We start from the raw sequence: 14,609 nt of genomic DNA, 5'->3' as shown, positions 1-14,609 counted from the left end.
ACCTGCAAAAAATTAATACGGTATCAACCAGAAGTGAAAAGTCTGGAGAATCACTTGCCGTATCCTGTCGACTGCGCCATGTGAGGCAAGATACACCAAGCGAAAGGGGTGAAGAATGTAGATAAGCGTCGGTGACGGACACGATGGCCCTGGCCGTCTGCCAAACTCAAAAGAAGATTCAGGAATACGGCATTTGGATAACACACAGACAGTTTACTAGCACTCTGGTATGATAAGTACAATGAAAACACTAAGACTAAACAGATATACCTAGCAATTCGGGTGATGAAGGGCCGAATGAGCTAAAGCAAAGATCCAACATCCATGACTAACGACGTATGATGATGAACGTCGTACGATGAAGAACGCACAACAGCACGTGGCGTGCGCTTATAAGCATGTAGCTGCGCCCCTGCTGGCTCATGACAATGACGGTGAGGCCGAATGAACAGTTTGGCTCTCACAACATGCACTTTTTACCTAGCTAGTTGAATGATATTTGGCGCATTATGTTCTTAGTAGGTGATGCGCCAATAAAATCCGAATCAAATACAAAATTCTGTCCCTCTGATTTCATACATTATTTGTAGTGAGAGTAAGAAATTATTATGATACATCACGTAGATTAATTATCGAGCGCTCTGATTTCGAATATGATCATGGTGCAAAACTAGTAGTGACTGTTACGATAAGTCAAGGAGAATTAATATTGCTCGCTACGATTCAGTCCCTCTGACTTCACACAATATTTGTAGTGAGAGTAAGAAATTGACTCATGCCAAAGCTAGAGTACTGCTCCGTTGTATGGAATTGTATTGGAAATGTTTTGGCATCGACCATAGAAAATGTACAAGGCCGATTTATCAGAATTTACTTCGATATATACCTCGGGAGACGCTATTGTTATGAGTATAACAAAATACTGAGTCGTTGCAATTTAGACACGTTGGTCGCGAGACGCAAAAGTCGAGACATTATATTTTTGCGCAAATGCGTTCATGCCATTTTCGATAGCCAGTGTTTGATCGAATAAATTAGTTTCCATGCACCAATGAGAACTTTCCGCAAGTCTCGTGTTTTTAATGTTCCCAGATTTAGCTCAGTCCTCTGGCCCGTGTGCAGCGCCTTTACAATAATGAAATTTGTGACATTGACGTTTTTCATGTTCCACTGTTTTGTACTAACCATTGTACCATATTAGTAAGCCATGGCGCTGTTTATGGACAAGCTAATAAAACTGTATATATTATGATACGTCACGTAGATTAATTATCGAGCGCTCTGATTTCGAATATGATCATGGTGCCAAACTATTAGTGACTGTTACGATAAGTCAAGGAGAATTAATATTGCTCGCTACGATTCAGTCCCTCTGACTTCACACAATATTTGTCGTGAGATTAAGAATTTATTACGATACGTCAGTAGAATAATTATCGAGGGCTCTGATTTCGAATATGATCATGGTGCAAAACTAATAGTGACTGTTACTATACGTCAAGTTGCTCGCTAGGATTCAGTCCCCCTGACTTCATACAATATTTGTGGTAAGAGTTAGAAATTATTATGATACGTCACGTAGATTAATGATCGAGCGCTCTGATTTCGAATATGATCAAGGTGCAAAACTAGTAGTGACTGTTACGATACGTCAAGTTGCTCGCTAGGATTCAGTCCCTCTGACTTCATACAATATTTGTGGTGAGAGTTAGAAAATATTATGATACGTCACGTAGATTAATGATCGCCCGCTCTGATTTCAAATATGATCATGGTGCAAAACTAATAGTGACTGTTACGATACGTCAAGGAGAATTAATATTGATCGCTACGATTCAGTCCCTCTGACTTCATACAATATTTGTGGTGAGAGTTAGAAATTATTATGATACGTCACGTAGATTAATGATCAAGTGCTCTGATTTCGAATATGATCACTGTGCAAAACTAATAGTGACTGTTACAATAGGCCAAGTTGCTCGCTAAAATTCAGTCCCTCTGACTTCATACAATATTTGTGGTGAGAGTTAGAAATTATTATGATACGTCACGTAGATTAATGATCGAGCGCTCTGACTTCGAACATGATCATTGTGCAAAACTAATAGTGACTGTTACAATACGCCAAGGAGAAGTAATATTGCTCGCTACGATTCAGTCCCTCTGACATCATACAATATTTGTGGTGAGAGTTAGAAATTATTATGATACGTCACGTAGATTAATGATCAAGTGCTCTGATTTCGAATATGATCATTGTGCAAAACTAATAGTGACTGTTACAATACGTCAAGGAGAATTAATATTGCTCGCTACGATTCAGTCCCTCTGACTTCATACAATATTTGTGGTGGGAGTTAGAAATTATTATGATACGTCACGTAGATTAATTATCGAGCGCTCTGATTTCGAATATGATCATGGTGCAAAACTAATAGTGACTGTTACGATACGTCAAGTTGCCCGTTAGGATTCAGTCCCTCTGACTTCATACAATATTTGTGGTGAGAGTTAGAAATTATTATGATACGTCACGTAGATTAATGATCGCCCGCTCTGATTTCGAATATGATCATGGTGCAAAACTGATAGTGACTGTTACGATACGTCAAGGAGAATTAATATTGATCGCTAAGATTCAGTCCCTCTGACTTCATACAATATTTGTGGTGAGAGTTAGAAATTATTATGATGCGTCACGTAGATTAATGATCGAGCGCTCTGACTTCGAATATGATCATGGTGCAAAACTAATAGTGACTGTTACAATACGCCAAGGAGAATTAATATTGCTCGCTACGATTCAGTCCCTCTGACTTCATACAATATTTGTGGTGAGAGTTAGAAATTATTATGATACGTCACGTAGATTAATGATCAAGTGCTCTGATTTCGAATATGATCATTGTGCAAAACTAATAGTGACTGTTACAATACGCCAAGTTGCTCGCTAGGATTCAGCCCCTCTGACTTCATACAATATTTGTGGTGAGATTTAGAAATTATTATGATACGTCACGTAGATTAATGATCGACCGCTCTGATTTCGAATATGATCATGGTGGAAAACTAGTAGTGACTGTTACGATACGTCAAGGAGAATTAATATTGCTCGCTACGATTCAGTCCCTCTGACTTCATACAATATTTGTGGTGGGAGTTAGAAATTATTATGATACGTCACGTAGATTAATGATCGAGCGCTCTGATTTCGAATATGATCATGGTGCAAAACTAATAGTGACTCTTACGTTACGTCCAGTTGCCCGTTAGGATTCAGTCCCTCTGACTTCATACAATATTTGTGGTGAGAGTTAGAAATTATTATGATACGTCACGTAGATTAATGATCGAGCGCTCTGATTTCGAATATGATCAAGGTGCAAAACTAGTAGTGACTGTTACGATACGTCAAGGAGAATTAATATTGATCGCTACGATTCAGTCCCTCTGACTTCATACAATATTTGTGGTGAGAGTTAGAAATTATTATGATACGTCACGTAGATTAATGATCGAGCGCTCTGATTTCGAATATGATCAAGGTGCAAAACTAGTAGTGACTGTTACGATACGTCAAGTTGCTGGCTAGGATTCAGTCCCTCTGACTTCATACAATATTTGTGGTGAGAGTTAGAAATTATTATGATGCGTCACGTAGATTAATGATCGAGCGCTCTGACTTCGAATATGATCATGGTGCAAAACTAATAGTGACTGTTACGATACGTCAAGGAGAATTAATATTGCTCGCTACGATTCAGTCCCTCTGACTTCATACAATATTTGTGGTGAGAGTTAGAAATTATTATGATACGTCACGTAGATTAATGATCGAGCGCTCTGACTTCGAACATGATCATTGTGCAAAACTAATAGTGACTGTTACAATACGCCAAGGAGAATTAATATTGCTCGCTACGATTCAGTCCCTCTGACTTCATACAATATTTGTGGTGAGAGTTAGAAATTATTATGATACGTCACGTAGATTAATGATCGACCGCTCTGATTTCGAATATGATCATGGTGGAAAACTAGTAGTGACTGTTACGATACGTCAAGGAGAATTAATATTGCTCGCTACGATTCAGTCCCTCTGACTTCATACAATATTTGTGGTGGGAGTTAGAAATTATTATGATACGTCACGTAGATTAATTATCGAGCGCTCTGATTTCGAATATGATCATTGTGCAAAACTAATAGTGACTGTTACTATACGTCAAGTTGCTCGCTAGGATTCGGTCCCTCTGACTTCATACAATATTTGTGGTAAGAGTTAGAAATTACTATGATACGTCACGTAGATTAATGATCGAGCGCTCTGATTTCGAATATGATCATGGTGCAAAACTAATAGTGACTGTTACGATACGCCAAGTTGCTCACTAGGATTCAGTCCCTCTGACTGCATACAATATTTGTGGTGAGAGTTAGAAATTATTATGACACGTCACGTAGATTAATGATCAAGTGCTCTGATTTCGAATATGATCATTGTGCAAACTAATAGTGACTGTTACAATACGCCAAGTTGCTCACTAGGATTCAGTCCCTCTGACTTCATACAATATTTGTGGTGAGAGTTAGAAATTATTATGATACGTCACGTAGATTAATGATCGACCGCTCTGATTTCGAATATGATCATGGTGCAAAACTAATAGTGACTGTTACGATACGTCAAGGAGAATTAATATTGATCGCTACGATTCAGTCCCTCTGACTTCATACAATATTTGTGGTAAGAGTTAGAAATTACTATGATACGTCACGTAGATTAATGATCGAGCGCTCTGATTTCGAATATGATCATGGTGCAAAACTAATAGTGACTGTTACGATACGTCATGTTGCCCGTTAGGATTCAGTCCCTCTGACTTCATACAATATTTGTGGTGAGAGTAAGAAATTATTATGGAACGTCACGTAGATTAATGATCGAGCGCTCTGATTTCGAATATGATCAAGGTGCAAAACTAGTAGTGACTGTTACGATACGTCAAGTTGCTCGCTAGGATTCAGTCCCTCTGACTTCATACAATATTTGTGGTGAGAGTTAGAAATTATTATGACACGTCACGTAGATTAATGATCGAGCGCTCTGATTTCGAATATGATCATGGTGCAAAACTAATATGACTGTTACGATACGTCAAGTTGCTCGCTAGGATTCAGTCCCTCTGACTTCATACAATATTTGTGGTGAGAGTTAGAAATTATTATGATACGTCACGTAGATTAATGATCGACCGCTCTGATTTCGAATATGATCATGGTGCAAAACTGATAGTGACTGTTACGATACGTCAAGGAGAATTAATATTGATCGCTACGATTCAGTCCCTCTGACTTCATACAATATTTGTGGTGAGAGTTAGAAATTATTATGATGCGTCACGTAGATTAATGATCGAGCGCTCTGACTTCGAATATGATCATGGTCTAAAACTAATAGTGACTGTTACGATACGTCAAGGAGAACTAATATAGCTCGCTACAATTCAGTCCCTCTGACTTCATACAATATTTGTGTTGAGAGTTAGAAATTATTATGATACGTCACGTAGATTAATGATCAAGTGCTCTGATTTCGAATATGATCATTGTGCAAAACTAATAGTGACTGTTACAATACGCCAAGTTGCTCGCTATGATTCAGTCCCTTTGACTTCATACAATATTTGTGGTGAGAGTTAGAAATTATTATGATACGTCACGTAGATTAATGATCGACCGCTCTGATTTCGAATATGATCATGGTGCAAAACTAATAGTGACTGTTAAAATACGCCAAGTTGCTCGCTATGATTCAGTCCCTTTGACTTCATACAATATTTGTGGTGAGAGTTAGAAATTATTATGATACGTCACGTAGATTAATGATCGACCGCTCTGATTTCGAATATGATCATGGTGGAAAACTAGTAGTGACTGTTACGATACGTCAAGGAGAATTAATATTGCTCGCTACGATTCAGTCCCTCTGACTTCATACAATATTTGTGGTGGGAGTTAGAAATTATTATGATACGTCATGTAGATTAATTATCGAGCGCTCTGATTTCGAATATGATCATTGTGCAAAACTAATAGTGACTGTTACTATACGTCAAGTTGCTCGCTAGGATTCGGTCCCTCTGACTTCATACAATATTTGTGGTAAGAGTTAGAAATTACTATGATACGTCACGTAGATTAATGATCGAGCGCTCTGATTTCGAATATGATCAAGGTGCAAAACTAGTAGTGACTGTTACGATACGCCAAGTTGCTCACTAGGATTCAGTCCCTCTGACTTCATACAATATTTGTGGTGAGAGTTAGAAATTATTATGATACGTCACGTAGATTAATGATCGACCGCTCTGATTTCGAATATGATCATGGTGCAAAACTAATAGTGACTGTTACGATACGTCAAGTTGCCCGTTAGGATTCAGTCCCTCTGACTTCATACAATATTTGTGGTGAGAGTTAGAAATTATTATGATACGTCACGTAGATTAATGATCAAGTGCTCTGATTTCGAATATGATCATTGTGCAAACTAATAGTGACTGTTACAATACGCCAAGTTGCTCACTAGGATTCAGTCCCTCTGACTTCATACAATATTTGTGGTGAGAGTTAGAAATTATTATGATACGTCACGTAGATTAATGATCGACCGCTCTGATTTCGAATATGGTCATGGTGCAAAACTAATAGTGACTGTTATGATACGTCAAGGAGAATTAATATTGATCGCTACGATTCAGTCCCTCTGACTTCATACAATATTTGTGGTAAGAGTTAGAAATTACTATGATACGTCACGTAGATTAATGATCGAGCGCTCTGATTTCGAATATGATCATGGTGCAAAACTAATAGTGACTGTTACGATACGTCATGTTGCCCGTTAGAATTCAGTCCCTCTGACTTCATACAATATTTGTGGTGAGAGTAAGAAATTATTATGGTACGTCACGTAGATTAATGATCGAGCGCTCTGATTTCGAATATGATCAAGGTGCAAAACTAGTAGTGACTGTTACGATACGTCAAGTTGCTCGCTAGGATTCAGTCCCTCTGACTTCATACAATATTTGTGGTGAGAGTTAGAAATTATTATGACACGTCACGTAGATTAATGATCGAGCGCTCTGATTTCGAATATGATCATGGTGCAAAACTAATATGACTGTTACGATACGTCAAGGAGAATTAATATTGCTCGCTACGATTCAGTCCCTCTGACTTCATACAATATTTGTGGTGAGAGTTAGACATTATTATGATACGTCACGTAGATTAATGATCGAGCGCTCTGACTTCGAATATGATCATTGTGCAAAACTAATAGTGACTGTTACGATGCGTCAAGTTGCTCGCTAGGATTCAGTCCCTCTGACTTCATACAATATTTGTGGTGAGAGTTAGAGATTATTATGATACGTCACGTAGATTAATGATCGACCGCTCTGATTTCGAATATGATCATGGTGCAAAACTGATAGTGACTGTTACGATACGTCAAGGAGAATTAATATTGATCGCTACGATTCAGTCCCTCTGACTTCATACAATATTTGTGGTGAGAGTTAGAAATTATTATGATGCGTCACGTAGATTAATGGTCGAGCGCTCTGACTTCGAATATGATCATGGTGCAAAACTAATAGTGACTGTTACGATACGTCAAGGAGAATTAATATTGCTCGCTTCGATTCAGTCCCTCTGACTTCATACAATATTTGTGGTGAGAGTTAGAAATTATTATGATACGTCACGTAGATTAATGATCGAGCGCTCTGACTTCGAACATGATCATTGTGCAAAACTAATAGTGACTGTTACGATACGTCAAGTTGCTCGCTAGGATTCAGCCCTCTGACTTCATACAATATTTGTGATGAGAGTTAGAAATTATTATGATACGTCACGTAGATTAATGATCGACCGCTCTGATTTCGAATATGATCGTGGTGCAAAACTAATAGTGACTGTTACGATACGTCAAGGAGAATTAATATTGATCGCTACGATTCAGTCCCTCTGACTTCATACAATATTTGTGGTGGGAGTTAGAAATTATTATGATACGTCACGTAGATTAATGATCGAGCGCTCTGATTTCGAATATGATCATGGTGCAAAACTAATAGTGACTCTTACGTTACGTCCAGTTGCCCGTTAGGATTCAGTCCCTCTGACTTCATACAATATTTGTGGTGAGAGTTAGAAATTATTATGATACGTCACGTAGATTAATGATCGAGCGCTCTGATTTCGAATATGATCAAGGTGCAAAACTAGTAGTGACTGTTACGATACGTCAAGGAGAATTAATATTGATCGCTACGATTCAGTCCCTCTGACTTCATACAATATTTGTGGTGAGAGTTAGAAATTATTATGATACGTCACGTAGATTAATGATCGAGCGCTCTGATTTCGAATATGATCAAGGTGCAAAACTAGTAGTGACTGTTACGATACGTCAAGTTGCTGGCTAGGATTCAGTCCCTCTGACTTCATACAATATTTGTGGTGAGAGTTAGAAATTATTATGATGCGTCACGTAGATTAATGATCGAGCGCTCTGACTTCGAATATGATCATGGTGCAAAACTAATAGTGACTGTTACGATACGTCAAGGAGAATTAATATTGCTCGCTACGATTCAGTCCCTCTGACTTCATACAATGTTTGTGGTGAGAGTTAGAAATTATTATGATACGTCACGTAGATTAATGATCGAGCGCTCTGACTTCGAACATGATCATTGTGCAAAACTAATAGTGACTGTTACAATACGCCAAGGAGAATTAATATTGCTCGCTACGATTCAGTCCCTCTGACTTCATACAATATTTGTGGTGAGAGTTAGAAATTATTATGATACGTCACGTAGATTAATGATCGACCGCTCTGATTTCGAATATGATCATGGTGGAAAACTAGTAGTGACTGTTACGATACGTCAAGGAGAATTAATATTGCTCGCTACGATTCAGTCCCTCTGACTTCATACAATATTTGTGGTGGGAGTTAGAAATTATTATGATACGTCACGTAGATTAATTATCGAGCGCTCTGATTTCGAATATGATCATTGTGCAAAACTAATAGTGACTGTTACTATACGTCAAGTTGCTCGCTAGGATTCGGTCCCTCTGACTTCATACAATATTTGTGGTAAGAGTTAGAAATTACTATGATACGTCACGTAGATTAATGATCGAGCGCTCTGATTTCGAATATGATCATGGTGCAAAACTAATAGTGACTGTTACGATACGCCAAGTTGCTCACTAGGATTCAGTCCCTCTGACTGCATACAATATTTGTGGTGAGAGTTAGAAATTATTATGATACGTCACGTAGATTAATGATCAAGTGCTCTGATTTCGAATATGATCATTGTGCAAACTAATAGTGACCTGTTACAATACGCCAAGTTGCTCACTAGGATTCAGTCCCTCTGACTTCATACAATATTTGTGGCGAGAGTTAGAAATTATTATGATACGTCACGTAGATTAATGATCGACCGCTCTGATTTCGAATATGATCATGGTGCAAAACTAATAGTGACTGTTACGATACGTCAAGGAGAATTAATATTGATCGCTACGATTCAGTCCCTCTGACTTCATACAATATTTGTGGTAAGAGTTAGAAATTACTATGATACGTCACGTAGATTAATGATCGAGCGCTCTGATTTCGAATATGATCATGGTGCAAAACTAATAGTGACTGTTACGATACGTCATGTTGCCCGTTAGGATTCAGTCCCTCTGACTTCATACAATATTTGTGGTGAGAGTAAGAAATTATTATGGAACGTCACGTAGATTAATGATCGAGCGCTCTGATTTCGAATATGATCATTGTGCAAAACTAATAGTGACTGTTACTATACGTCAAGTTGCTCGCTAGGATTCGGTCCCTCTGACTTCATACAATATTTGTGGTAAGAGTTAGAAATTACTATGAAACGTCACGTAGATTAATGATCGAGCGCTCTGATTTCGAATATGATCAAGGTGCAAAACTAGTAGTGACTGTTACGATACGCCAAGTTGCTCACTAGGATTCAGTCCCTCTGACTTCATACAATATTTGTGGTGAGAGTTAGAAATTATTATGATACGTCACGTAGATTAATGATCGACCGCTCTGATTTCGAATATGATCATGGTGCAAAACTAATAGTGACTGTTACGATACGTCAAGTTGCTCGCTAGGATTCAGTCCCTCTGACTTCATACAATACTTGTGGTGAGAGTTAGAAATTATTATGATACGTCACGTAGATTAATGGTCGAGCGCTCTGATTTCGAATATGATCATGGTGCAAAACTAATAGTGACTGTTACGATACGTCAAGTTGCTCGCTAGGATTCAGTCCCTCTGACTTCATACAATATTTGTGGTGAGAGTTAGAAATTATTATGATACGTCACGTAGATTAATGATCGAGCGCTCTGACTTCGAATATGATCATGGTGCAAAACTAATAGTGACTGTTACGATACGTCAAGGAGAATTAATACTGCTCGCTACGATTCAGTCCCTCTGACTTCATACAATATTTGTGGTGAGAGTTAGAAATTATTATGATACGTCACGTAGATTAATGATCAAGTGCTCTGATTTCGAATATGATCATGGTGCAAAACTAGTAGTGACTGTTACGATATGTCAACGAGAATAAATATTGCACGCTACGATTCAGTCCCTTTTATTTCATACAATATTTGTAGTGAGAGTAAGAAATTATTATGATACATCAGGGTAGATCAGTCATCGAGCGCTTTGATTGCGAACATGATCATGGTGCAAAACTAGTAGTGACTGTTATGATATGTCAAGGATACTAAATATTACTCGCTACAATTCCGTCCCTCTGACTTCATACAATATTTGTAGTGAGAGTAAGACATTATAATACATCAGGTAGATTAATTATCGAGCGCTCTGATTTCGAATGTGATCATGGTGCAAAGCTAGTAGTGACTGTTACTGCGTGATAATAAAGTAGTGCACGAAACTAGCTATAGCTGTTTCACGCTATAGCTATAGCTAAAGGCTGTACGGTTAGCGAAGGTATTTCGGACCACAAGGCTGTTTTTTTTTTCACTTCAATCTCAGTTGCCATTTGGCGAGGTCAACAAAAGTAATAACGGTCTTAGATTTCAGGAGAATCGAGGATGAGAGCGTATTAGATTAACTTGAGTTGAACTTTGATGACTTTGTCCTATTCAGTGACAGCGCAGGAACAGATGTCAATTCTTTATGGCTTAGCTTTTCTAGAATTCTTGGCGACTGCATTGCCCGCTTTGTGCCTAAACGTAGGAAGACTACGCGATCAATAAATCCCTGGATAACGCGAGAAGTACTTCACCTCAAGAGATGGATTAAGAGAACCCGACTTTCACATAATGTGAGTCTGAAATCGAGCCTACAGTCATTGGTGTCCGAGTTTCGAAACAAGTTGGGTGCCGCCAAATACAATTTCTTTAACGGTACTATGCACACTTTTTTAAAAGAAAACCCTTCCAAGTTTTGGAGGTTTATTTGTCCTAAACCTAGAGGGGGACCGATAGCATTGACCTAGACGGACAGGTGTCAACCGATCATAAAGATATCGCCGAAACGTTTAATACATTTTTCTCTTCTGTGTTTACGGATGACAATGGAGTGTGTCCTAGTTTTGTTAGGACGCCGTTAACGGGAGTGCCGGACCTTGTATTTACAGAAGAAGGTATTTTTAATCTTCTACACCAGGTTGACAGTAAAAAGGCGGCAGGGCCTGACGACATACCAAATATATTCTTGCGTAGATATGCGGAATGGATAAGTAAATTTTTAGTTATATCTTTAATAAGTCAATGGAAAGCGGTCTTGTACCACATCAGTGGAAGATAGCAAAGGTGGTGCCAATACACAAAACTGGAAATAAGTCAAATCCCACTAATTATCAGCTAGTGTCACTGATATCCAACTGTTGTAAGATATTTGAACATATCTTACATGGTCACATTTCCTCGTACTTAGATAGCGTGCACTTTTTTACAGATAGGCAACATGGTTTTCGCAAAGGATTATCAACGGTGACACAATGACTTTGTTAATAGTTTAGCGATAACAATTAATAACAGTGGCCAAACCGATGTAATTTTTTTAGATTTTAGGAAGGCCTTTGACAAGGTGTCACATCCTAAACTCATTAACAATCCGAAAATTGTATCCTGGTTAGAAGACTACTAAAGCTCTCCTCTTCAGTTTGTTACTTTCGGTCAGAACATGTCAGGTATGGCTTCAGTAGCGTCGGGGGTTCCACAAGGATCAGTATTAGGGCCCTTGTTGTTCCTTGTCTTTATAAATGATATCGTCTGCCACGTCCCTGTCAAAATATCTGTATTTGCTGACGATTGTGTCATATTCAGTGAAATAACATGTACAAAAGACCAGGAGACCAATACAAAAGACCAGGCGCAATACACGATTGGTGCAAGGCGTGGCAAATGTGCCTTAATATTTCCAAATGTGCAGTTATGTCAATCACAAGGCAACAGTCACCTTTACGTTATGTTTATGAAATTGAAGGACATCCAGTTACTTACGTCCATGAATATGTGTATCTCGGTCTCACAATTTCTAGTGACTTACGGTGGGATAGACACATTGACAGGGTCATCCGGAAGGCTTCCACAAAGTTATGGGCTTTAAAAAGGAATTTAAAGCACGCTACAGCAGAAACGAAACTTGCAGCTTATAAAAGTTCCGTTCGTCCGCTTTTGGATTATGCATGTGCCGTTTGGGACCCTTTCAGGTCAACACACGTTAACAGACTTGAAAGTGTACAGAAAAGGGCCCTTCGTTTTATTTTTAATTGCTACGGCAGATACAGTTCTATAAGCCCTCTATATGAGCGAGCAGCGTTAGTAACATTGTCTGAAAGGCGAAAAATTAACAGATTAAAATTATTTTTCGACCTTATCAAGGAACATTATAGGGTTAAAATTAAAGACTACATTCACCCTATATCTGATTCTCGCACACGGAAGCCTCATGTAGTCCAGTTCAGGGTTCCCGATGCTCGCTGTGACTGTTATAAATATAGTTTCTTCCCACGTACCTCTGAAGAGTGGAATGCGCTTCCGGCGGGCGCTGTCAATGCGGCTTCCTCAATGACATTCGTCAATTTATTGAAATGTTCTTAATTGACTCGCTTGTGACTCTTGTTTTCCGCACTTGATTACTTTGTGTATATTGTGCGCTCCACAATCCTTTGAATACTTTGTATATGGATTTCTTGTGTACTGTTGATTGCCCACACCTGCTTTGGCCACCAAGAGGTGGCTGGCAGTATTTCAAAAATAAAAATAAAATAATATATCGGTCCGGTTCGTAAGGTATATTTTACCCCTTGGACACCCGCTTAATGTTGTCAACTTTAACGAATAGACTAAGCAGAGACCTGTGGCACAGTGATTTTGGAAGGCCGCCACTGATCAGACCCAGACTTTTCGTTCGTGGTCCCAACCTCGCTTCCTCGGTCCATGGAGACCCTAATCCACCGGTTCCGTCTGAAGGTCTCATACAGCCGTAGCTCTTTACACCATGATCGGAAAAGCAGCATCTCCAAACTGCTCCACGTGCGGTGTGGTGGAAGACGTCGAGCACATTTTGATGTCCTGCGTACTATAAACTGAAGCTCGTCGCCTCCTGCAGTCGGAGCTGGCAGCAGTGGACCCTGGAATCACAGTATCAGACACCGGGTGTTCTCCGCCGTAGTGAAATTTTTCCGGGGCATTGACGCATACAACAAGTTTTGAGCCTATGAGCCTTTTGTGGGTTTTGCTGGTCGAATGTTTGTGTATTGCGTGTTTGCGCGTTCTGTGACATCTCAGTGTGTGCAATTGTTTTCTATCGGAATCACCACCACTAATCACCATCATCATCATCACCACCATCCACCTCCTCTTCATTGGCATCATCATTACAGAGCTTTCCACCAAAGTAGCTCCTGCAAGTGATGTCGAGTTTCGGGCCTCACACTAGTGAAGCTAGAATCTCAATTTTATTTTTGCTTCAAATCAAATCAATCAAATCAACCTCATTCCTCAGAGATAGCCATAACATCCTCTAAGTGTCCGACCCCAGAAACAAGTGATAACTCTGCCCCTAAATAGAATCCTACAATGTCTCACTTACCCTGTCCAGAGAACAAAGTCTGGGTTAGGCTTTACTTTGGCCATGGCTTCCAAAGCAGAACGGATGAGTGCCTCAGGAGAGTCACAGTGGAAGTCCCCATAGTGGCCAACAGTACCATGGCCATGGACACGGTGGTGGCGCATTTCATTCGAAGTTGAGTAAGCAGGATCGAAATGGATGTCGGTGATATGCCAGAAGTGTCCTGCATCAAGTTAATCCTACATGAAATAACTTTAAGAAATGATGAAATAATAACATAAATGAAATGATAAAATGAAATAATAACAAGAAAATTCATAATTAAGCACTGTACTACCTAGTATGATAGAAGTGCAAGGGTGCAGGCGAGCTGGTACATTGTAAAACGACGGTAAAACCTGAGACAAGGAAG

The 14,609-nt window shown here is 39.1% G+C and overlaps 1 protein-coding gene across 1 annotated transcript in view; it reads right to left on the bottom strand.

Moving 5' to 3' along the window:
• The window catches only part of LOC135396543 (acid sphingomyelinase-like phosphodiesterase 3b), a 248,546-nt gene extending 234,139 nt beyond the window's left edge, over window positions 1-14,407 (bottom strand). Inside the window, exon 1 of the mRNA XM_064627580.1 lies at window positions 14,219-14,407. Within this exon, the coding sequence (XP_064483650.1) occupies window positions 14,219-14,361 (143 nt within the window). The 5' untranslated portion in view covers window positions 14,362-14,407. The remainder of the gene's footprint in view (window positions 1-14,218) is intronic.
• Window positions 14,408-14,609: the final 202 nt, after the last annotated feature.

The sequence above is a fragment of the Ornithodoros turicata genome, chromosome 6 (genome assembly GCF_037126465.1).
Source record: "Ornithodoros turicata isolate Travis chromosome 6, ASM3712646v1, whole genome shotgun sequence".
NCBI classification, from domain to species: domain Eukaryota; kingdom Metazoa; phylum Arthropoda; class Arachnida; order Ixodida; family Argasidae; genus Ornithodoros; species Ornithodoros turicata.
This window is presented reverse-complemented; position numbering and strand designations above follow the sequence as displayed.